Raw genomic sequence first — 27504 nt, forward strand, 5'->3', positions numbered from 1 at the left:
TCATTATCCCCACCACAGAAACAAATTATGGGCTGCATTTTCAAGAAAGTTCATCTTAATTTTTCCTTCCGATAGTAAGATAAATTGCTTTCCCTATGACTCAACTCCTTTGGTGCCCTAATGGAAACAAATAGGTAATGTATGTTATTACATTATCTACCTTTCATGCAGCATTGGATCAAGGTGATCATATGATAAATATATCATCATACTCAGCTGTTCAGTTAGCCTTGGTTACATGTAGTGTTTCCTCTTGGATTTTCTGTGCAGTGAAACACCCACCCCTAGCCCCACAGGTGAGGCAGGGCCAATAAATGCCAGATTCAAGCTCATTTGTACACTCTTCTCATATTAATTAAACGAAATACATCATTCAGCAACACTAATCAAGCTTGGTGTCAGTTTACTACCTCATCACACACTGGCTATTTTTGAGCTGAAAGATATGAGCTGTACAAGGCTAGGATATTAACCTTAGCTGAGGTAAATTAACCTTAGTATTTGTTTACCAAAAGACTGGCTGGCTTTCTCTGTGTAAATATCCAGTCACATGTGATCTACTGTGGCTTACTGTGGTCTCAATGTAACGTAGTACTGGCAGAATGCAGTGTGGCACATTGTAGTGCACTAAGACCTGAACAGAGTTTGAAGTCCTGTGGGCAGCTCCTGTAGGCATTGAGCCACAGTGCTAGCACCAGTTTGGAATACTTGGTCATTTCAATTAATTGGTCATCTCTGCAGAGGCTTGCAATTGCGATTTCTTCACCTTATGTAAGCAGCCAGCTTCAATTGAAAAACAAATGAGTGAAAACACTGATTTTCTTTTAACACATTGAACAAATTTATATGCAGCTAATTTAGGCTAACGGTTTTGTAGAATACACTGCTATTAACTGTGAAGCATAACAATATGTGAAAAATAGCACCCCTTTTGGTGCTCTAGCTTTAAATGTATGGTTCTCTGTTAGCGCTTGTCCACCAATGAGGAACCGGAACGGCGAGTTTCCACTGACATAAACTGGTTCGCGAACCAGAAAAGTTTGTTCCCAACTGGAACCAAAGAAAAGTAGGTTTTTCAGTGCAAACTGTGACGTGGCCCGTGGGTGTGTTGAGGTTCAGTAACTCAAGAAACAGCTCAAAGGCTCAAATACAGTGTTATTGCGCAGTGGAGCTGAACAGGGTCATTTGCAACATTTCATATAAATAAATAATAGGAAATAAAACAGGAACATGCTATGTTTTTGTGTGTTTCTGATGCTGTTATGTGCTACAACATGTGCGTTGGTCAGAGCTGCTGCCCTTGGTTATGTTTCTTCACTGTTCACAAACCCAGCAGGACGCCTCTGAACTCTGCAACATTTATACAGTATTATATCTCACACTCATTTGACTGCACGGTAAACAAAGAATAAACAATGACCCTGTCATGACTCTGACAGTTTATCTCTGGCGATGGCCCTGTTGGTCTGGAGCTTCCAAAGAATCAATGAGTACGTGACAGGATATATTTTTGTAGTTTGCTATAACATTTGGGGGCTGTTGTCCATATTTGCCATTTAATTTGCAATATATTTATAGTAATTAACAGTGTCTCTACAAATCTCTTTCTAAACTCTTATCTGTTAAATATTTGTGAGATTTTAATGCTTTAAAAGATCCCACAGTACAAGATTGGACAAATACGCTATTAACTTGTTTTATATTTTTATAGTGTTACATCCATCTCTGAATTCTGCATTCAGTCGTAGACGCTGCATTCAAACTAAGCTAGGAGGGTATACTCTAAAGTTTGTTCAACCTTAACCATCACACTTAGTGTCAAACATAATCCATAGCTTGCTCAAGGCTATGAGGTCAGAGATTGCCGTCCCAATGCTAATGCACTACCATTCTATATCAAGATGACTTAGAGCTCTATAACTTCAAATGAAGGTCAAGTGGCCATCAGAAGGCCAATGGTACAGTCCTAGAGAGGCTAATTCAGTAAATAATGATCCTCAACTAATGATAGTCAGATATCATGCAGAGAGAAATATCTTAAAGACAAAATGTTTTCAGCCACAGTGAATTTCCATGTTTGAAGGAACTAAAGCAACGTAAAACAAAGGTGCAGTGACAGCTTCTCCACAGATGTTTAAAACCTGCCTCTGAAGTTGGGCTAATTTTATCGCTAATCAAGTCTTTGCCTCATTAAGTAACTCAAGTGTTCATGCCTCTGCTGGACTGGGTTACATTCACCATTCTCTTACCAGAATTGGAATTTCTGGGAATCTTGTTTTTCTGCCTCTCAGTTTGTCTTAAATTCTAATCTCATAAATAGCTTACCTTTTCTGTTTCTTTCTGTTATGTGAATGTGTTATTATGTGAATCAAGATTGAACACCCACAATGTAATGCCTTGTCTTCCTGAGGTATCAATTCGCATGACCTCATAATGTCAATTTCATGGTAATGTAATTCTTGTAACAAAAACAAGAATGTGCTAAATAAGTGCAAAGCTGAAATAGGATTTCTTTTGTGCTTTTTATAATATTTTGTCTACATATTTTGTTATTAGTCACATTGTCACCTTACAGTTTTGTATATCACCAATAGCCCAGTCCCAAATGGTAAAATATTTCATTTACACATCTACTCATGAACAGATTGCATGTCTCTCCCAGACAGCGAACCTAAAGCTTTGCCTTGGTAGCAGTTTGCCCTCTGTAATGGCTCAGCCTTGGCCTCGAACTGAAAGACAGCTCTATAATGTGATTCATTCACATTAAACTTTTGATCAGGGGTGTGCCTTATGAAAACTGCTCCTGAACACCTCTCAGGATGAAACCATAAGCCTAATGTCTGAGCCATATTCACAGGGACAGAAAATGTGAATGGAATGATAAGTAATCTCTGCATGGAGCGTCTGAGAAGACCTTGGTAGAATATGAGGCTTCAAAATGACTCTTATTCGCCTGGTCACAAAAGGGTCAGGGCACCACTTTCATAACCAAATTCTACTGTAAATTTTCTCATCTCACCTCATCTGTGGACAGATGTATCTATGTACCTAGCTATATATCTATTTAGCTATTTTACTTATGCTAGCTATGCTAGCCATCTCTATTGTTACATAGCTACCTCCTTATATATTTTCAGTTGCAATATTTTAACACTGATTCTGATTTCTTAGCTAACTACCAGTATAGAGTATTAAAATATCAGTCTCCAAATTTTTATTGCGTTAAAAGGTATCAATGATTAATTAATGCTGATAAGCCATATAGGCACATTTAATCCTGATATGCCTGAATATATAAAATATGAAATCACATAAAATTCAATATAATAGAGAACAATTGTTGTTCAGCACAGTGGCTCACATGGTTCACCTCATAAAATAGGAACAGATAGTGGTCAAAATCGTGTTAATAAATATACTGACTCCTGATTGCTTGTCTGAAGCAAACATTGTGCTTCAAAATGACTCTCATTTTTCTGGTCACAAAAGGGTCAGGGCACCACTTTCATAACCAGATTCTACTGTAAATTTTCTCATCTCATCTCATCTGTGAACTGATGTATCTATGTACCTAGCTAAATAACTATTTAGCTATTTTACTTATGCTAGCTATGCTAGCCATCATAAAATAGGAACACAAAGTGGTCAAAATCGTGTTAATAAATATACTGACTCCTGATTGCTTGTTTGAAGCAAACATTGTGGACAAATATTGACCAGTTCTAATCACACAAGCCTATTTTACAAAATATATGAATATGAGAATAGAGACTATTGTTCAATTGTTATAAGGCCAAAAGTTCATGGACACTCATCCAAAATTTCATCTGAAATCAAGAATTTGAACAGATAGCTTAGCCTCATTTCCTAAGAAGGTGTTAGACCATTATACAATTCTTTGAAGATTTGGTGGCATGTAGCCATTGTAACATGATGTTGATGATAAGGCTTGCATTTAAAAAATCAATGTTATGTTGCTCAACTATCCACTACAGTTTGTGGTTGTATCCTTACCTGTGTACTCTGCTGCGGGACTCTGCTGACTGTGGCCACGCTCCATACTCCCTCCAGGTAATGCTGAGCATGGACAGGTAGAGGAGTGACTGTGGCAAGGCAGGTTGGTTTAATGCCTGTACCAGGTGCGCCACTCTTGATCCAGCCCATTTCCCTGTGCTTTACTCCAGCTGAGGGCTCAGCACGGGACCTAGAGGTCTGCTGCCTGGTTGTAGACAGGGGGGTAGGTTTGGACCAGTCCCAGGAAGCGTGTGGTGAGGGCACACTCTGTGCAGCTGGATGCAGTGACACAAGGCCAGAAAAATGACCTGGCTGCAAGTCAGGGATATCGTCTAGAGTCAGCCCCAGAGCAGAGTGAAGCGCCAGACGTCTCAGCTGCTGCAGGGGAGTCCCACATACCTCACAGCAGCTCTCAACTCCATGCCATCGAGGGGTCCATTCCACTGCCTGGAGCTTATCCAGGAGCAAGGCCAAAAAAACAGGGTCCTGCAAAAAACAAAAAAGCAAGATCTGATTCATAATGGACAAGTTAAATGGGAGGTCATGCTGATTTCAATTCTTTGCAAGTAATTAAACATCACTGTGCATGACAGTAGACACTGCATGACAATTAAAGCTTTAATAGTGCATGAAATTTTGTATCAAACTCAAATATACTTTAAAACTTTATAAAGTTTAGCCTGAAACTAACTGAACCCTGGCAAAAATTGTCTGAATCAAAGTCCAAGAATATTTTCCAAAACTTACTGTAATCAAACAAAACAGTCCCAGTTTGAATGTAGCCAAATAAACGTCACTCTGAACCCAATCACAGCTTGACAAATTTCTGTCTAAATCTGTGTGTACCACAAGACAATTTAATCTAAACCTGCCTCCAACCTGACACAAACTCTACACCAACTAAATTCTGTCTGAACTAACTTCAGAGCACTACAGTTTGAACTTCTGCGGACTATAATTTGGGAATTTAAAAGTCAGTCCTTGAATAGTGCTTACTGAGTAAAATATGTTAATGCCATTACAATTGTTAAGTTGTGATTTTAAAAAGGGTAGTGCAGTAAGTCGGTATTATAACTGTATAAATACTTTTTGTAATGTAGTGATAGTCTGACTGACAAAGGCTTCACACTATCTGAAAACCAAGCACCAAAAGTACTTTATAAGTCAACAGCTCCCAGACAAAAAAGGATTTCCAAACTTGTTTGAAGGTATATAGTATATTTAGATAGGGCTGTGCAGATATCCACAGAGACCTCTAGAGGCTTAAATTGATCCTAGTGTTGCAGGAAGAGCAGATTTGGAGCTCAGAGGGAGAGAGAGAGAAAGAGTGAGTGAGAGAGAGAGAGGAAGAGGAACAGAGTTAGAGAGAGATAGACATTGAGCAGCCATCACGTACACCCTCCAGTCAAGATTTTGTGTGAGCTTCTTCCCTTGATGAGAAAAGTCAGATAGCTACAAAAGTAAACACAAATTTGTATGAACACAGTGTGGAGAGATGGAGATGGAGAGATATCCCATTCGCCCTCTAAAACTAGGCCATGAGCATGTTCATTGAAGTGAGAATAATCAAAACAGAATACTCACAAAGGCTACCAAAGAACAAGAACAGATACGATGGGACCTATTTAAACTATTTCTACTTTTTAAACAAATGTTGGATGTTACATTTAGAAAACATTTAAGTAAATAATGGATCTTTAGTAATACATCATTTAGTGTGTAATTTCACATTAAAGGCAATGTCAGAGATTTAAATCAAAAAAGACTTTTTATAAAATTCTGAGGACCTCCTTACCATCTGCGTTTACAATGTGTTTACATATCTTTCTTCATCTGCTCACAGCAAAGACACTGTATTTTTAAAGGTTTTAGACAACGAATTAGTTGAAAAGCATGAACTGGGATCGGAATATCTATTCGGCACTATTCCGGCTCCAGAGGTGGGTAATATTCATTGCACGAAAGTAAACACAGACCCAAAGTGCTACAAAACTAAACTCGAGTTACAAATAAGTTCCCGGGGTAATTAAACGTTGCATTAAAAACTTACAGACACGTTCAACTTCAGCCACATACAAACAACACTATTTTTTCCCTAATACTGTTCCAGCTTCTGAAACTAAACAAACAAGAGAACAGATGTTCCCCAAATTGTAGACGTTGCCTTTAGACTCCTAGTAAGTAAAAGTATTCACTCCTTAAATGCCAACCACTCATACATCATGAGAAACGATGTCTTTGTAATGCTACAACCTGCTGATAATGATACAGCAGGTTGTAGCATAGTGTAAATCACATATAGAGCTCTAATCACATAGTGATAGTGTAAACAGCAGAAACATCCGACTTGACATTAGTAATATTATAGGATAAATGACAATGTATATATAAGATATATATCAATGAGGCAAAAACATTAAGACTGATACATGTTTATAACTTTTAGTACAGTATTATTTAGACAAAGTGCAGTATTAAGGAAATTTGGAAATATCTCCAAATTCGGGAGACGGCTAATTGAATTACTGAATGTGCTACAAAACTACACAACTCCAGTTGAAAATGAGGTTTAAATCAAAAAGTGAATAAAAATGTACAGACAAGTTAAACTTCATTCATGTAAACAACTGTCATTTCCCCTCCCCTCAGATTTATAATTCCACATTAAAAACAAAGATTAGAACTGTGTTCCCCACAGTCGTACCCTTAAGTGTTTATTCTTTAAATATTTCTCATTTATAAGTGAACTTTTAACCTCCGTTATTTCCAGGACCCACTTAGATCAAGAATCCTATTCATAACTCCTACAGACCTCTGAAAATGTCTCGTGCCCAAGTTGGAAACAACTCTAGGCATTTCTTTGAAATGTGCTGTTGTAATGTTGTAATGTTCTACAACAATTTTTGATTCGGTTCACTTGACATGCTGTACCCAACACAACTGGCTTTTGCTTGTCTTTAGTTAAAGCTATTTATTTTCATTTACATTTAAAAAATATATTTGATTAACTGTAACAATAGAAAATGGAATACGTTTACATACAACCGGATTCAAAGTGCTGCTTGTGTTGGGTATGACAGCTGCACTCTTCTTATATCCTAATCTCTCCCAGGACAATGTGTAGAGTATGATTTAGAGCTTGCAATAAACCTCTATTTTCTCGTTCCTGCTGTTGTGCCCTCACTCACAGTTGGACATAGTATTGGGGTAAGTCTTGTCTTGCCTCCGCTGTGAATGGAAGCAATGGAGGGTCAGGGTGTGAACTCTCCTGTGATTGACTGCTTTTGTCTAAGGCCAGAGGAGCACTAGAAACAGTTCTCTGAGGAGGGGGCAGAGACTCAGCAGGCCCACCAGATGTCTGCAATCTGCTTCAGATGTACCGGCATGCATGCATCACAACCTGTTCAAGCTCCATAGTCAGCCTGGCTGATTCACTCCGGACATACTGCCCACTGTGCGTGTGTGTTTGGTTAGAATCAATATCTGCAAAAAAAAAGGCTTTAAAATGCCAACAAGGAAGCAAATCTATAACCGTACTATAAAGGCCCTTAGTAAAATGAATCGATGTGATTCCAAATCGCAGCCTATGGAATTTACTCGACATTCACATTGCTGACATTTATAGCTGAAAACTTCCCCAAGAGGAATTCACCAAGAAACACAAATGGCTATTTTCCTCATTAAATCACCTTGACTCAAATATGTAGATCAATCATTTTCACATAAATAAAATATATTTCATAAACAATAGACAATTCCTATTCACATGAAGTTACCAAAAAATGTACAAGAGATTTTGCAAACTGTCACGTGCATATTAATGATGTCATCACGTCCAAAATGAGCAAATTGCCTGACTTTTAAACCAGCTGTGACCATCAGGCTGACTATCCACCTGCTGTCATTGAAACATTTGTTTAAAGTTCAAACGTACATGTGATGGAAGAACTACGGATCTATTTTGAAGAACAGAAAAAAAGCTTATACAAAATTCAAGGTTTAAATCACTCGGTTTTAGAAGAAAATGTTGGATGAACAGGTGTCCAAAAATGCTTGGACATATAGAATAGACGTGACATTTACAACCTGGCAGCTGCAGAATGAAAAACAACACAGCATCTGACCAGACACTGAGCTTGTGAAAGTCCACCCACCCACTGTGGCGTCAAACAATAGCCACTTGTACAGCACTGGACAGACCTTCTTGTTGTTTGTTCTGAATAAAATTTAATAGCCAAGGTGTCGTCTGCTTCCTGAATAGCATTTACTGAGCTTCTGCATTTTTACAGAGAAACACTGAAAGGTCAGTCACCCATTACTCATGAGTCACTTACTCTCAATGTGTTACGTCTCCATAGCTCCGCCCCAAGCGTGTCCCTGAATTCTGATAGACTAGGGTAAGCGTGGGGATGTTTACAAAAAGTGTTTTTACACTCATTCACCACCTGCCCTCCACTCTCCATCCCCACTGAACATAATGGTGAGGCTAATTGTTGATATACTGTGCCACATGTGTCTCTCTGATTCAGAATGACTACAGAAAATAAGATTGTCAAAGTCAAATCAGATTTCAGGCTTCTTTCCAAAACAAACCGATCTACAGAACTGACATCGGTGCAAAACGTAGCAATAATAGCAACACTGATATGACAGAAAATGTTAATGCAGTATGGTAAATTTCAGGATAAGTGTATGTGTGTATGTGTGTGTGTGTGTGTGTGTGTGTGTGTTTGGGGGTGGGGGGTGGGGGCAATGCACCATTAAATGCTCCAATGTTTCATTAAAAATATTATTTCCTTGTTTAAATGTGTGATTTTTTGGACATTGGAAACAATGGAATTCCTTAAGGATCAAGAAATTCTATTTTATATATATATATAATGACAATACAATATAAAATACAAGATAAAACAGACACAACACAGAGTTTTGTTATTGCCTATAACATAAAGTTTGTTTGTTTCTTATTTTATTTTTATTTTTTTATGTTAGAGCCAGCTTGAATGCCGTTGGCACTTGAAATAATACTTTTGTACATTTTTGCCAATCCAACAGGAGCCAGACTAGTGTGGGATTTCCAGAAACTGCAGAAACAACAGCAGGACCAACACTGACTAATGTCATTTCAATTTGTGCGCTGAGTCATGTACAACATACTACTTGTAGGAATACTTTCCCAGACAGGGATTAAGCCTAGTTCTGGACTATACCCTCCTTTCAATGAAAGATTCATTTCAAAGGTACAAAATGCTGTGTTGTTCAGGGCTAGGCTTAATCCCTGTCTGGGAAAACCACACCTTAAAGTGTCACATATTAATTAAACTACAAATTACATACCAAATATTTAGAGTAGCCTCAATCCATACTCATGTAAAATTTGTCTTTTTATGTAGAATAATGACTTTAGTAAAACAAAAATTACCCTCCAAAGAAACAACCTGAGTAGCAAGGTTAAGCAGGTACAAATAAAGCAGTTTAAAAATGAATTAGATTTAGAAATTTAATCAGAACAGGATCAAAACTTTAGTGAGCTCTATTCTAATTTAAAACATATTTAGTCTAAAATAAAATACTAAAGTTAGTGATGTGATTAAAGCACAAAACAGCACTTCAATAAAAATAAATAAAGAAAAATAAACACAATAAAGAATCAGTGACTAAATAGTTGTCTCTAAAATGTAACTCAGTAGTAGAGTGTAAAATGATTATGATTTTTAAAATACTCAGGAATGTACACATTCATCAAAACTGAGTATTTAAGTAAACTACCCTGTCTCTGTCCATACCATAATCAATTACAAATTAAAATTACATTTAAAAGACATTAGAAAACTTTTCATTACCTCGTATTTAAGATGTTTTGCTTTCCATCCAACTCGACAGAACAGAACTACTAACTTTTATCAGTTTAAGTCTTCTTATCTTATTAGATCAGTGCTGCTGCTTCACCACAAGACCCACGACTGAGTGGGATAAAGGGGGACTCAGCCTTCTTATGCACCAATAACATAAATCACCTCACACAATAAACACTTTTGCCTCTATAGGCTCAGCAGCAGATGTAGTGTCTTGGGGAACAGGGACGGTGAGTCCCATTTAATGCCTGTATGGTGAGTTTGGTTTTTGTCATTGTGAGTTCTCATCCTAAAAGTTGCAACTATTTAGACATTTATGGTGACACAAACATCCTTCAGAGTCTTCATTTCAAGCAGAACATCTTTAAGACTGGCCTCTGAAAGCACTTTTTGTCTTAATGTGTATTACATTTGTTAGTCAGCAACTCGGAAATCCAGAGTATTAACTGACAGTTATCCTACTTTGTTGGCTAACCGCGTCTAATCTTCTGGGAAAGCTATAGACATTGCTGTGAGGATTGCACTGCAGACACAAGAGCATTTGTGATTGTGTGTAGACTGGTGAGTTCTTCAACTCAGTCCAAAAGTATTGGATGGTGCTCCAACACTCCAGAGAATGTAGCTCCACTGTTCCAAATCCCAATGCTAAAGGACTTTCTCTTCTAGCCAAATCTCAGCATTTGTTTTGGTGAAAGGAGATTCATGTGTCGAGGGGAACTCCAAAGTGTCACTTTTTATTGACAGTGCTTTGTATAACTGGGTCATTATCATTTTTAATAATATTTAATAAAAGTTCAGGACAAATCAGATAATCTGACCTCATTTTATACATGTGCTTTGGTAGATTACATATTGACAAGTTCCCAATGGTAATGTTTATGATGAACTTGCCCTGGATAAGAAATCCTGGTGTAAATAACAGAGATGATAGTAGCTACTCAATTTATGAATTGCAGTCACACCAAAAAATTGGAGTGTTTTTGGAGTGGAGAGTTTTTAGACTGTCACATGCTTTTCTGAAGACAGCCCACCAACCAAAAGTATGCAGCCCTTATCTTCTAGCCCTTCATAATTCATTGGGTCAGATGACACCAAAAACCTTATTTACTCATCATCCTTCACACAGTTATTATAAGTGCTATTATAAACTACTTAACGGTAATAATTTATTGAGTAGGATACACATTCATAGCACAACAATGCACCTATAGCTGCCAGATGTTTCGCTCCTCTGTGTTATACTTTAGGATATCTTATGGATTTGAGTGTGGTGAGTTGTTCAACACCCAAGGTTCACCACGTCCATGAATGACTCGTCTGATTTGTGACATACATTATATCAGTAAACACCTCCTCCAGCTCCTCCATCCTGTGAAAGAAACGAATTTACTCTGGGGTATGATGGGAAATTCGCTCACATATCAATTCACACTGGATTAATATAACCTGGGGTTATTTTTATTGTTTGTTGTACTGGAGTGCACACTCCGGGAAAAATATGATCTGGACAAGACTAAAATCACTGAGATGCTCCAGTAATAATTACATTACCCGATTTCCACAGGTAAAACTAATCCTGATCAAAGTTATCTACTGTGGGAGATACTACATGGAGATGGACATTTCCTGCCCAAGAGCTGAGCTCTGTACATTTTAGTACACTCCTTGATGTACAACACCTGCTTCAGCTTGTCAAGAGTATATTAATTGGGTGATGAGTTATATAAGGTGTACTCGAGCAGAGAAAACCACAGATGTGCAATGCTGTAATCCAGCAGAACTGCAATTGGCCATTGCTGGGTTATACCATGGCTGTATGGGTATGTTTACAGAGATGACAATTCTCACTCTAGCACTCATCTCATTTAATCAGGCCATTTGAGTAGTCAACACAAGGTCTCAGCCCATCTCCATGTCCCAAAAGAGCTCTGTTCACATTTAAAACATGCCTTGTGAATATTCATGCAGCCAGTAGCCGCCTAATGAAAACACCTGTGTGTATCCCCTAGCACTGGTACTAGACACGAGCCATGGTGGGAGTGTACTTCACTGCACCTCGGAACACTTGAAAAACACACTGAGAATATATTAAACAATCTCAAGCCAGCACGAGCCCGTCAGACGATACAGGGAGTATTTCAGCACTTACTAAGAAACCTCTTCAGACAATGTCTACAAACTGCCTTCAAAGAGGAACTGGAAAAAAATGGATTTCTGATTTTTCTAATTTAAAGGGTTAAAAATATAAAGTGAGTGGTTTGATTTGAAATTCTCAATTCATGAGAAACTTACAGGCAGAACTGTTCCCAGCAGCAGTAAATGAAACCAGATATCCAAAACGTGTAATGCCTATAACAGTTACCACACAGAACGTCAGTAAATAAAAAGGCTATGAATGTGCCTAATGTCAGCAGATTCTTTTTTTTTTTGTGATCAACATATTTTGGATATAAAACTTGGATTTGCTGTCAACATTTATGACTGTCAGAATACAGCAACACTTGTCTCCTGTCACCACCACCGTAAAGCAATCTGGGCTGGTCTGTTTCTCTACAATCATTTCAAATCAGACCAATATAAAGCCTTTTTCGGACAGGCAGCTCCAATCAGATTTTCTGCTTAAGCAATTTCAGCAGTGACTGTGGCTTTTTATGTCAGATTCAAACCACAATTGCAGATGGTTTCAAATCTTATTCAAACTGAACATGTGACTGGGTTTGACGGGTTTCTTCATTCCATATGACGTTACAATGAAAGCCAAAATATTTAAGAGGACATGTACAACTACAAGCTGATCAAATAAATTATATTTGGTCGTCTAAAGCTTGCAATGTGTACTTTTCTAAAAAGGATTTAAGGAAAAAACTAATTTGCCCTGTGAAATTTCCCTCTATTTACAAGTGTCTCGGGAAGCTTCTATAAGCTCTGAGCAGGGGAAAGCTGGAAGAAGGTACAGTAGCCTAAAGCAAAATGAATACACAATGTGGAGTTGTTCGCTCATTTCCTTGACCAAAATGAAATGTGCCTGTTTAACACAGAGAAATTATTTGATTCTTTATTCACTTCTGCCCTCAGTTTCCTTCTCGTTCTTCTTTACCCTTTGCAGACACATGAAAGTGCATTAGAAATGCAATAATGTTCTGCATGTGAGTGATATGAAGGACTTCATTCAGCATACATCAGCCTTGATCTTCTGGAAATGGGCCAACATATGGATAACAGCCTTCTTTGAAACACTTCAGGAAAGCTTGTCATTTTTCATGGAGGTACCACACCACACCACACTACACCATCGCTAATCTTCAATATTTTTTATTAGTGTCATTTTATAAATCCAATCTTCTCACCAATGTATCTACTTCCTTCGCATTTATGAATCCACAAGTCTTTTTCTACAATGATTTTCCTTTGCATTATAGGATAGTCATTGTACTGATATCTATAGGCCTGGATGTGCAAGAGAGCATATACTGATTCATTCAGGGACTACGAAGCCATTTCATTTTTTATTTCATGTACGTTACAGTTCTTTTAAAAGGTAGAATTATTTAACTATGAGGTCAAAAAATATTATTTACTTTACGGCTCACTTCCAGGGCCAGATTTATCTAAAATCTGAGAGTCCTACGTGTTGTGGTCTCAAACCTTCTGTATTTAGAACAGGAAAAGCATGTTGATCACCGACAAATGCTATTCTTTGCAGTCAATCAGGAGACTCATATCGTTCACACACATCAGAAGACACCAAGGATAATGATGCTAACGGCACAAGCATAATTGACTATGAGACGTGGGGAGATATTATAATGGAGGCACTTAATAGACCAATTACACTCGATTACGATCACATCCCAGCCGATAGGCTCCCATTATCGGCAGCCAGCGTGCACTCCATGGCAGCTTCTGATGACATGCTGTTACATTTTGCATTCAAGGGTCCATAGTCAGAATTGCACTTTTTAATGATTAACATAATCAACCAAACGGAAATTCCACCAATATACCAAGCAATTTGTATTCCCAGCACTAATTTTAGGGAAATATGCAAACAAATAAACAAAGAGCACTAAATTAGAACAGATCACGGTGATTCTTATCCGGCTGCATCTGTTCTTTATGAAGTAGCAATGGGACATAATCTGTCTCCTGCCATAGTGTGCATAAAAAAATTAATCATCATGTAGCAATACTGACAAATAATCCAGATAGCAGTTTGACAGCAGCACATGCTCAGACTTTAATAAAAGAGCTCTTCCTCATACAGCAGGGAATAACGGTATCAGGTAAACCATAAAAGCCTGCTGTACAGAAAGTAAACTGGGACAATTAACAGCACATTTCTCCACTACATCTGAGAAGAGTTACAACAGTAAATCTACCCAGGGTGTAACAACTGCACCACTTAGACTCGTCTAAATGTCTCTTGTTTGCCATTTTGGTTGGAAACCACTGTCAATGATATGAACTAGGTATGTGAGTATGAGTGGGCGGGGCTTATGATTTGCACACACCCACAACTAAATTACCCGTTTCCTTCGGTAACATAAATAATACAGTTAAAATATTCTGGGATTAAATTGTTATTGAACCAGAATGAGGGACTGAGCGGTTAAAAAAAATCTAAACAAACGCTGCATAGATTAGTAGAAATGAACCCAAGGAAGATGTATGCTCCAAGGACAGTATATGATGTTTTATGTGCGTACATGTTGATGCAGATACACACAAGGCACACAATTACTGCAATTTAATAATATGTCCCCTGTGATGTATATCGTTTATCGCTAAACAGAGTCTTGCTCTGGAGAATAGTTTAATGAATTCAACACCACACTCTGATTTAGCATTCTATATGTACGCAATAGAACACGAGAGGGAGTGTGTTATCATGAAGTGAGTGCTGTAGTCCATCTCAGCCGTGCTGTTATTTCATAATAACACAGGACCTCAAGTGTTCCATCGCTTTTATACAACAGTTCGGTACTAAATTGTGAAATATATAAACGGAGCAGTGAAAGTGGTGTCAAAGTGTTTATGGAGTTAGTAAATCCTTCCGCCAAATTATATTTCCTCAACTACGTCACAGTAACAAACCACTGCACTGCACTCACGGCCCAGACAGGGTCAGCCTCAACTCACCACTACAGTATCACTAACCTGCCCAGTAAAATACCCCTAATCTGCTGAATAAACTCCAGATAAAACTAAAGAGTCTTTACCTAGCCCGGTTGAGCTGCCACTATCTCAAATTTCCTCATGTTCCCTTTGTAGTGCACCATAAGAAGTAACCAGCCATAAAGCATTATACTCCTAATATAACATACATTCATATTGAACCACAGCTGCATGACTTAATTTTAAACATTTTGTGCTCGGTTCTAAACCCACAGTTATGACTTCCATGTAATGTTAGTGCACTATGTAGGGAATGGGGATTGATTTGAGACGACCCGAATGTGCAGCTAAACAAAAGCTCCTCACGAAGGACGGTTACAGCAACTGAATCTCCAACGGGCTTTCGCTCTATTGGTGTTTTGTCTGCCTTTTTCTTGTTTTTGTGCTCTTAAACTAGTTTGTCTCAAGTCATTTAATAAATGTCTTATTTTGTATTTGTGTTGAATTAAACTGAAGACAGTTTATTGGTGTGAAACATGAACAGAAGCTAATTCAGCGGTGAGAAATGTGATAATGACAGTTGAGCTGCAGCGTAGAGTTCTTAGCAACGGCTTTCAGCGGACTGATACAGTGGTTGTGAAAAAACGTGCTGTTATCGCGAAATAAAGCACGATTTAGAACGCTTCTCAAACGCGCAACCGGAACTAACTATTGTGTAAAAGACAGTAATAAGAAGGCAAGTTATTCCAAAGGTTTAAATAGTAGTGTTTGCTTTGTTCCACTGCTAAAATGTAAAAACTACTGAAAGAAGGTAAACATCAGCAAAATAAATGAAAAATAACAAATCAGTTAAGCTAGGATATGCATATCTGACACAGAAAACACACGCCCAGTCCCAAGTCACAGCCTTGTTTACCCTGTACAGCTCTTACATTCTAGGACATACATCAAAGCAAAGGGCCTGTCACTTTAATGAGGTGCTTACATAATCGTGATGGGCCTCAGTGAGAAATCAGTGAGAAATCCAGGGCTAACCTTGTATATACCTTGTTGCATAACATGCTTAAAAGGACTGTTGATGTGCTTTAAGATGGTGCAAGGCAATTTCTGACAGGTGGCATAATTAACAGAAAGAAGCGTAAAACATATTCCATTTCCATATAAATGGAAAAATAATATTAAGGTATTGTTAAAAGTTGAGCACCAGGAAAGAATGTTCAACATCTACACCATTTAAGATATTAATGTGTTGTGTAGAAGAAACAAAGCTCACTATAATGTAGTAGAAGAGGGTTTGATGCCCTATCCAGATAATCATTTGTTTATTATTATATATTTACACCTATGTAGCACATTTCTAGACACCCAAGGACTCTTTACACAAGCAACACTGCACAGAACGCTATTGCACATGTGGGCAGCATGGTGGCACAGCAGGTAGTGCCGCACTCCACAACGCAGCTCCAGGGACCTGGTTTGTGGGTTCAAATCCTGCTTCGGGTGATGGTCTGTTAGGAGTTTGGTGTGTTCTCTGCGTGGATTTCCTTCGGCTTTCCTCCCATGGTCCAAACACACATGTTGGTAGGTGGATTGGCGACTCAAAAAAAGTGTCCATAGGTGTGTGTGAGCTGTGAAAGTCTGGCACCCCTCCAAGGTGTGATCCCGCCTTGTGCCCAGTGATTCCGGGTAGGCTCCGGACCCACCGTGACTCTGAACTGGTTAAGCGCTGACAGACAATGAATGAATTAATGAACTCAGTCAGCACACAAACACACTGGCAAGAAGCAGCAGCCAAAAACACTGTGTACTCTCAACCAGGAACGACTGTCCACCTGGAGGACTGCATCAGGCACTACGCTGTTCACCCAGGATAGAGTGGCAATCCACACCTGGGAATGTACACATAGATTAGAGTAGCCAATTCACCTACCCATGCCATGCTACACCCATAAGGGTCCTTGGACAAGATTCCTAACACACCTATTGCCTGCCAGCTAAACACAATTAAAAATGTAATCACCTCCAATAGCCATAAATACAAATGTAAAAAACTGAATCTTAGTGAGGCAGTAGTGATGATTAATTCAAAGTCCAGTTCCTTCCAGTAATGAATATAAGGCATATATGTCGGCCCGTGTTGTAAAACTAAGCGCTCTCTCAAGAATCATTAGTGTTCCTTTGCTGCATATTATACCGGCTAATTAGGCCGATGATTAATATAATCACTCAGCAGAATGAGTCAAGTGAAAAATTCAATTTCTCAGATTGCAGTAAAATAATTTCCTCCTACACACTCCACCACTACTTCATTCCCTTATGTCTGTTTGGTGGGATTTATATTCGCAAAACCCCAAGGGCACTGTTACAATCTTTCTGTGGAAAGGTGCAACATATTATCTGGATTAAAAAGAAGAAAAAATTGCAACACAGTCCACAGAGCCAGTCTAACTCATTTCACTCATGAAGAAAGGTTTTCACTGTAGGCTCAGTATTGATTTTTCTTTCTTCCCAGCAACATTATTTGGATTTCAAAGTGAGACACATGGAATTAAAGTGCAGATTTAAAGATCAATTCAGCAGCTTATCAAAAAGTGGGGCAGATATCTGCTGCAAAATGTGTACAGCTTCACATTTATTACCAGTTAGAACAGTCAACAAAGTTCTTTATAATCTTAACAAAAAAAGTTCTGTATATACACGATGTTGTCGGAAGTATGTGCTCGACTGCCTTTGCGCTCATATGAACTTGAATGACATCCCATTGTTAATCCATAGGGTTTAATATTCTCTCAGGCCACCTTTGCAGCAATAACAGCTTCAACTCTTCTGGGAAGGCTTTCCACAAGGTTTTGGAGTGTGTTTATGGGAATTGTAGACCATTATTTGTGAGGTCAGACAGTGTTGTTGGAGAGAAGGCCTGGCTCGCAGTCTCTGCTCTAGTTTATCCCAAAGGTGTTCTGTCAGGTTGAGGACTTGCTCATCCGTGTCTTTATGGACATTGTTTTTTGAACTGTCATTTTACATGGTCTACCACTTTGTGGATGAGTTGCTGTCGTTCCCAATCACTTCCACTTTGTTATAATACCAATGACAGTTGACTGGAATATTTAGTAGTGAGGAAATTTCTGGACTGGACTTGTGGCATCTTAATACGTTACCACTCTGGAATTCACTGAGCTCCTGAGACCGACCCATTTTCTCACAAATGTTTGCAGAAGGAGTCTGCATGCCTCTGTGTTTGGGTTTATACACCTGTGGCCATTGAAGTGACAGAAACACCTAAGTTCAATTATTTGAATGGGTGAGTGAATACTTTTGGCAATATCGTGTATATTAGACAAAAAAGTATCTTTGATTTTAGGGGAAACCTTTCTACTGTTAGAACCATTTTAAAAAGGGCTTTTAAAGAACCTTTTAAGAGCATTTCACTGCTAGTTGCACAGTGTATGATGTATTTGATCATGACAAATAAATTTTGATTTGATTTGATTTGAGAACCCTAAAATATTCACTGAACAGAATTATTCCCTAAAGTCCTTTAAAGTCATGCATTGTTCTGTAGATGTGTGTTCTGTGTCTACATGAAGTTACAAAAAAAATCTCCTGCTTTCTTGCCCTGTGGTAAACAACTTGACAGGTTTGCCCTGTGCACATGTTTTCCACTGAATGCCACAAATTCCTCTGAATTGCGAGGTTGTTAAGCAAGTTAAACCAATAATGGATATTAATAATGGTCTATCCGTGCTGTAAGCAAGCAACCACTACGGCACATTAGAAAGATACAGCACTAAAACATGTCAGTTAAATTTGAACAGCACAGACTGTGGTTACAACTGACAAAGCAAGTAACGTACCATAATGGGGGAGGCTTGCTGGTTTGACTGACGTATTTTGGCGCGTTGTATGACGTCAATCTAATGCGTAGCAGTGTTAAAAAGCAAAATAAGAAGTCTGGCTATTTAACAACTTTAGAATTCAAAGGATCCAGTGTCATTAAGTGGAAACAGGGTGTGACAAAAACAAAATTCATTTTATTTAACAGAGAAACACAGATTAGATCTGGATTTTCTAGTACGTACATGACACAACTACACAATGACAAAATAGCATCCTTGATCTACAGAATGAGAATCTGAATCACTTCTCTTACTAAAATGGAATTATTCCCTTTACTAAAGGGAACTGTCAAAAATAAATATATAAGAGCAATCAAATATATTAAAGTAGAACCATTAAAGACCATTTCCTTAAGGATGCAGAAGTAAACGTAATGAAAGCACACATAGCACAGATTTTCCACACTAAATTTCATCTGCTCTTTGTAAGCCAAGAGTCTTTTTAATTACACAACATTCTCCAGGGAAAGCATTCCACTGACTTCAAGGTCACCTCCAGGCTTTTATTCACTCAGCTCATCATTCGACCAAGAAGCTTTAGGCAGCAGATTTTCCTTACAGTAATGATAAAATCTATAATTATGTTCCTGTATTTGACTGCATATTGACAGTTTCAACACAGAACCTCAAGTCACGATCAAAACTGATGGATATTAATGTAAATATATAATAGGAAAAAGTCTAAATTTACATCATATAAACAATACCATTCAAAAGTCATTTTTGTTATTTACTTTCCAGCCTTTGAAGTATATATTTCTAAAAAAATAACCAACTTTCATAAGATAGGAGAAAGTGAAATAAGTCAATACTGTGAAAATGAAACAAAATGTTACTGGTGCTCTGAGGACCACCTCAATATAACTGAGTGTGTTTGGGATTAGATTGTGGTAAGCTGACAAGAGAAGGCATCATGTCATATGGCACATTAAATACTGCAAAAATACACGTTTTCTGTTTGTAAAAACTATTTTAAAATGAAATACAAATAACGACATCTGTACATATTACACATGACAACCTCTGTGTATTGGCTTTGGCATATGAGTCCCTAGAAAAAAGGAAACAAGAAACAAGAGCTTCTTCTTGTCCTTGTAAGGATACTCACATTTCAAATTATTTAAAAATATAATCAAAGCTGTCAATTCTTCTCGTAACCATAGCAACCTAATAATTGCTGGAGAGAAGATTCTTTAGATTTCATTAGCATATACCCAGACATCAATTGCACAGAACATCAAATAGCACTGTCTTCAAAAATAAAACTAGTTGCTCGCACTTCATTAATATTCATAGGGAGTTCGTCTGTCACGCACAGTAAGCTCCCATCGGTGAAGAGTGCTGTTGTCTTTTTCTGTACCTATTTGTGTTTTTGCAGATAATTAGTGCAAAGTGTAATTAACGTGCATTATATTATTCCCACTCTTGTCATTTATATTGCTCTACTTGTTTTTGTTAATTTGAGGAAATATAAGACAAAGCTTACCTATCCAAAAGCTTCAGGCAGTGAGTTAAGGATTATTACACACATGTACCAAATATATTTTTATTATATAATATTTAGTCCTGCCAATTCCACACATTAGCTCAGTCACTCAATCACATTAAACCACCAAGCTCAGAGACTGAAGGCTAACAGGGTGGTTACAAGACATGTAACCAGCAACAAAGCTTTTTGAATTGCTGCTAACAAAACATTACTGGACAGCTCAACACATTTGGAGGAGAACAGTAATGCCTGGACAGTTGGACCAATCTGGTGATGTCAGTCAAGTTAAAAAGCAAAAACCGAAGAAAAAACATACATAGTCCAACATTGTGGAAAATCAGAACAATCAAAATATCCCCCAAATATATTATCAAAACAGATCCAGACGTCAGGGCGGGACGTGCACATTAGGGCAGGTCATGTTCCTCCCAAAATCCATATCTGCTCCCTTCCGAGCCAAAAACCAGCAGCCCTGGTAAACTAACACTTCAACAGGGCAGCGGAGGAGAGTACGATTACATGTTCCATGTCAACAAGGCAATGAAAACTTCCTATTTTAGGCACCTCACCCCAGGTTTGCAGGCTTTATGGCTCTGTTTTTTAAATCAAGGTCAAAGCTAAACATTCCCGACCTCCAGCTGACCAACATCAAACTCACTTTTCCACCCCTCCCTTTGTCCTCGTGTCATTTCCTGTTTTGACAGGAAAAGCACCTCCTTTTTAAGATAACAAATCGTCAATGCTAATTTAACACTGCTGGTTTTTACATTGGGGCCCTGTCATATAGCTGATATATCAACTATGTTTATACAGAGTAAAAACATAGCTCATAGCAGCCCCCTTTTTTTAAATAACTGAAAAAATATATATGTTTTATTCACAATAAAAATGCTGTTCAACCAATAAAAACGGTTTCTATGATTTGTAAAAATGTAAAAAATCCAATCATTTTGCCTTGTTTTACATGTCCTGATGGAATAACAAAGTGAAGTAAAGTGTCTTTAGGGGTTAATTCATATAAAACAAGGTAACCAAGCACCTGAGCACTAGATCAGAATATGCCATGGAACAGAAAGGTCAATGTGACAAACACACAGTGTGTTGTCCCCGTGTTCCTCAGACTCATTACTGTTCTCAAGGAATTCTGGGAGGCCGAGAAACACATAAGAGTGCTTTGTTGATGGCACCACAAAAGTGTTTAGTCACAACCCATAACACAAACCCCCTCCAGGTGTTTTCATGAGTTTATCATGCCAGCCACTCGCTGTAAACTCTGGAGGAATGTCTGTACAACAGAGAGCTGGCTCTTTCAGGCGTCACAGCGTAAATCACGTGCATTGACATGCTTTTGTGTGCTCATTACCTCACAGAGATGGTGGAAGTTTATAGACACTGAGTTCACTTCCTCGACATGACAGGGAGCTAAGTGTTTATGGGGTTGATATTTGTTGCCAGCTCAGGATCACAGTAACTCTGTAAGTTATCCAAGACCAAATGTTTGGGGTTATTTATGGAGCAAGTCTCAGCTGTGCATTCAAAGCTGTTTGTGATGGTCAATGCTGAACAGCATTTTCTAAAAATAGGTTAACATGGGCATTTCAAGGTAACAAACAGGGATCTTCAAAGGTTTCCTAGTGAATGCAGTGGTTAAATGTAAAACAATGATCCCCTTTATGTTTAATATGTTTTAGTCTAATTATGCTACCGTTGCTTACACAATACAACCTTGTGGAACTTCATGAATCTCAAACTGATATATACAGGAGGTCCTCGGGTTACGTCAGTCCAGAGTTACGATGTTTAGTGGTAACGACACACATCCCATTTACTGTATAAAGCCTTGTTTCGACTTAAGTTGTTTTGCGTCATAAACATCGTAACGCGAACTTCGTGTTTGGTGTGGCGCGGCGAAAGAATACACGGTTACGCGGCTCGGGACCGAGGAGGATAGGTGTTAGGATAGGATAAGTGCTTACAGTATGTTATTTACGTACAGTATGTACGTATGTTCCGACTTACACCGAAAATCATTTTACGACGCAACGTAGGAAAGGATCAACGTCATAAGTCGAGGTCCTTCTATATTCACATTACATCAGATATTATTCCAAATGTAAGATGGACTTCAGTATGCACCGTCAGACAACAAAAGTGATTATTTTTACTAGAATGGTGGTCTCCATAGCATCTGCACCTGTTCCTAAAATGACCAATCCCAGGGCCCAGTGTTTGACAGAGATCTGCAAAGCCCTCAGTACTGGGCTGTAGTTAAATGGAAGTAAGCCTATGTCCTCTGGAGACACATAGGCATCTATCCAATATCTTTGGCATATGCTGCAGTGGTGTTTGTGCTCCAGAATGGATCATCCAACATCAGCACCTAATTTGGCTACTGTTACATGGCTGAATGCATTCAACTGTTTATACCAACATATGGTACACAACCTTCCCAGAAGATGGTGTTACTACAGAAAAAGGGTACACACTCTTTTTAATTCACTTGACTGCAGAAAAGTAAAAGAAAAGTTGGATCTGCATATGTTTATCGGCATATGTTTTTTCGCTGCGAGTTGTATAATGATGAGAAATGATTCAAGCCAACCAAGCAAATACATCCATCCATCCATCCATTATCTGTAACCGCTTATCCAATTTAGGGTCGCGGGGGGTCCAGAGCCTACCTGGAATCATTGGGCGCAAGGCGGGAATACACCCTGGAGGGGACGCCAGTCCTTCACAGGGCAACACAGACACACACACATTCACTCACACCTATGGACACTTTTGAGTCGCCAATCCACCTGCAATGTGTGTTTTTGGACTGTGGGAGGAAACCGGAGCACCCGGAGGAAACCCACGCGGACACGGGGAGAACACACCAACTCCTCACAGACAGTCACCCGGAGCGGGAATCGAACCCACAACCTCCAGGCCCCTGGAGCTGTGTGACTGTGACACTACCTGCTGCGCCACCGTGCCGCCCAGCAAATACATCATTTTTTTCTAATCTAAAAACGAACCCAGCCTCACGGTGGCGCAACAGTTAGTGTCACAGTCACACAGCTCCAGGGCCCACTCCGGGTGACTGTGTGTTAGGTGTGTTCTCCCTGTGTCCGTATGGGTTTCCTCCGGGTGCTCCAGTTTCCTCCCACAGTCCAAAAACACATGCTGGTAGGGGTATTGGTGACTCAAAAGTGTCCATAGGAGTGAATGTGTGAGTGTGTGTCGCCCTGTGAAGGCCCAGTGATATGGGGTAGGCTCCGGACCCTGACCTCAGCTGGATGAGTGCTTACAAACATGGAATGAATGAACTAACAAATCTAACTTAAGAAATAATATTACAAAATGATTTCTAATACATATATAACACGTTTTATTAAAACTTGTTTTTAAAAACTTCCTTTGGGGTGACATTTCACCGTCTTGGTTCATAAATGTCTATCTCCACCACACACCTGTCAAACACCCCAATGTTCCTTCCAAAAAACATCCGCATCTTACACCTCAATCTTAGCACTAACACGAGTGACAACCAATCTGAAGGCACCAACGTCAAACAGGCTCTAGTGTGTTGGACAGATAAGGGAGTTGAAAGTCAAATGCTGATAACAAGGTAGGATTAAATGACAACGACGATGATAATGCATGGAAGTGACTCTATCAAACAGGAGCTTACACACATACCAGTGGAGGTTCAAAGTGACCGGCGTGGCTTTGGAGTCGGAGCACGACTTGAAGAAGATTGCGAATCTGTGCCTGAGTCTTGTTTGTCCCAAGATAATTTTAGATTACACTTGTGCAGTGGTAACATGATTTCACATCGGCCTCCATTTTTTTCTGCACTGAGGACAGACAGTCATTTATTTGTTGCCTAGTCACAGCTACATGTGATTCACTGTGGGATGTTATAACAGAAACCTGAGATGCAAATCTGAGTCAGGTCACAATGCAGTGAGTTGGAAGTGTTAAATCACCAGTCTCTGGGATGCACACCGGAGTGGAGTCTGTAATCAGCCCAGTCTTGAAGCTGATTAAGTATGCGTGCCTGTGTCTTGTTTGTCTCGACTTAATTTTACCACAAACATACCATAGAGAGGTCTATACAGGAGATGCCATCACTGAACCTGCAGCTTTACTGCTCTGGTAGCCAGCTGTAGCGAGTCTGCTGGGGGTCATAAAGCCTCTGCTGAGTTTAAGTGCTTCTGCTTTGACAGGACATGTGGGGCCTTTTAGGGCAAGCTTCCTACCATGTTAAGCCACTGCAGCACTGCAATAAAACATACTCTTGAGCATCTGCAAAACGGTAAGTAACATTACAAAGTGCTATAGCCCTCTTAGAACCGCTATATTCGACAGAACATAAACGCAGTTCGGAGAATGGCTTATTTCATATAAAGTCAATCTAAATCAACCTAGTCCAGGCTTTAACACTTCAGGGGATTGCAGTGGACAAATAAGCTCAGGAGTGAGTTAAGAAAACAACCGCAACTCACAGACAAACAGCCTCAGAGAAACATCTGATATAATGTAGATTCGATATTAAAATCATTTCAAAGATATGCATTCAAATACATTTTGATGTTCTAAGCAATGTGTATGTGCATGTGCTCTATACATTGAGCTCTAATGTTGGGGTTATCTAGCAGAGAAAAGGCTGCTTTTCCTTAATGGTGTGGATATGTGGAATGTCCAGTGCAATGACAGGAGCAGAGAGGAGAGCTGGGTGATGGAGGTGTTGACTCAGTGACAGAGCTGAATTAAAGTTAGCAAAACCACAGCATTGATCTGCTCCATGGCTCACTTGGCCTGTCATTCAATCTTTTCCAGGGCCATTCCCTCAGCTTATCTGGCCCCTATAGCCCCACTGATTCAATTCCCCCATCTACCCCTGCCGAGCTTCTCCCCCAGGACCTGACAGCCTCACTCTCAGCCCCATTCCCTGAGGTTAATGACAGCCTCTGATGGTAGCAATTACACAACTCTCTATCTCCTATGAAACTCACTCATTCTCTCTCACTCTTTCCCCTTTTTCTACACACTCTCTCTCTCTATCTATCTATCTCTCTCTCTTTTCCCTCTCTCCAAATCTGCTCTCTCCCTCTCTGTACTTTTTTTTTTTTTTTACCCTAAAGCATCCTCCTTCTCTAAGGCAGTCATTCAGGCCTCTTTCATTCTCATGTCCCTTGGTGTTTTCTTTCTGTTGATCCCTTCCCTCTTCCATCAACCCATGTCTTATAGGACGTGAGAAAAAAAGAGATGTGAATTGATATTAGACGGCAGAACCAGCAGGCAATGACACAACGATACCGTAATGGGTAAATGAGCTCAATGCTATTTCATCACAACACCACACAATTCAGTTTTATCACACTCAATTTTGAATGTGGCTCACAGTACATTTAATTTTGTGCACAAACCTGAAAATAAATTCCAGCTGCTTTCTTTATAGAGTGAGCATTTCATTATACACTTTCATGAAAAGTATTCTCATTTCATAATAATAAATTTACATATTTTCATTGGGTATTTTAGAGATTAAATGTAAAAACACACACAAAAGGAGAATCCAAGGAAAGTAAAAGCAACATCAAACACTGAAATACTAAATACCACTGCAAAAAACAGGAAGCCGTGTTATGTTCTCCCCGTGTCTGCGTGGATTTCCTCCGGGTGCTCCGGTTTCCTCCCACAGTCCAAAAACACACGTTGGTAGGTGGATTGACGACTCAAAAGTGTCCGTAGGTGTGAGTGAATGTCTGAGTGTGTGTGTTGCCCTGTGAAGGACTGGCGCCCCCACCAGGGTGTATTCCCGCCTGCGCCCAATGATTCCAGGTAGGCTCTGGACCCACCATGACCCTGAACTGGATAAGTGGTTACAGATAATGAATGAATGAATGAAAGGAAGCCGTGTTAAAGATAAAGTGTGGACACAACTGACAATGGACAATGAGGTCCATGAGGTGATTTTAATGTTTTGGCCGATGGGTTAAGATTCAGAACCCAGTTCTGACTGGATTAAATACATGAAATGAGGTTTCTGAAATCTCCACAGTACTCTGCACAGCACCTTTACAGGGAACTGCTATAAAATCACTAAACACAATGCATATTAATGTAATGAAATTTTGTTTCAGGTCATTTAGACTACCTCTATAGGTCTATTAACATATTGTCCTATATTGTTATTTTCTTCCTTGACCCTGATGTGGAGTCTCCCTGATGATGGTACACTGCACACTGAGCTGATCAGACGCTGGCTCTATTACACAGCCCACTTCCTCTACATGTCTCCACTCCATGCACTCATCAGTTACCATGTGTTAGACAGATCTCTTCAGGATTCAGTGATTAATGTAAATTCTGCACTGATCTCAGCCCTGGTTTCTGCTCAGCTGCAGGACAGCTTCAGCTCTTTTCTCTTTCCTGCATGGATCCCCCCGAATCAAAGGTTACCCTCATTAGCTTGGTTTCCTTAGAGGTTTTGCTGAACAGTGGCCTTTAAAAAGCCAGGCCAGTCATTTTTGAGGTACCTGAAAAATGGGTTTGTATGCTCAGACGTGTAACATTCTTTGTAATACAACCCCAGTTTCCAAAAACTCGGGATGCTGTGTAATCTGTAAAATAAAAAGAGAATGTAATGAACTGAACATTTTATAAACCTTTTGTTTATTTGAAAATAATACAGAGACAATATATAAACATTGAAACTAAGAAATTGTATGGTTTGTTTAAAACTTATGCCCATTTTGGATTTGCACAACATCCCAAGAAGTAGTATACAGATCTAACCCAGTAAACAAGGAACGTCCCTGGACGTTCAAAATAGGTCTAAAAGTAGTCTGTCCGTCAAGGACATATTTTAAACGTCAATGGACGTCCAAAATCCATCTTAATATGTTAATTAAGTGGTGACCAATCGATAACGTCAGTGGACGTCCAAAACGCGTTTTATACAAGTAATTTATTTCTGAACCAATTATTAACGTCAGTGGACGTCCAAAACACGTCTAATAGTCGTCTTTTCAATGTCTGTGTTTGGACGTTTTTTCAACTTTCATTTTCAACCTTAAGAGAACGTTGATAAGACGGCAGTCATTACGTTATTTCAACGTTGAATGAACGGCTAAATGTTTAC

At 39.1% G+C, this 27504-nt stretch overlaps 1 protein-coding gene across 1 annotated transcript in view; it reads right to left on the reverse strand.

Annotated features, from left to right (window-relative positions):
• Positions 1-27504, reverse strand: part of kif26aa (kinesin family member 26Aa) — a 105104-nt gene that overhangs the window by 62835 nt on the left and 14765 nt on the right. Inside the window, exon 3 of the mRNA XM_066677371.1 lies at positions 4015-4500. Coding sequence (XP_066533468.1) covers positions 4015-4500 — 486 coding nt within the window. The remainder of the gene's footprint in view (positions 1-4014; positions 4501-27504) is intronic.

This window comes from Hoplias malabaricus, chromosome 7, assembly GCF_029633855.1.
Source record: "Hoplias malabaricus isolate fHopMal1 chromosome 7, fHopMal1.hap1, whole genome shotgun sequence".
NCBI classification, from domain to species: domain Eukaryota; kingdom Metazoa; phylum Chordata; class Actinopteri; order Characiformes; family Erythrinidae; genus Hoplias; species Hoplias malabaricus.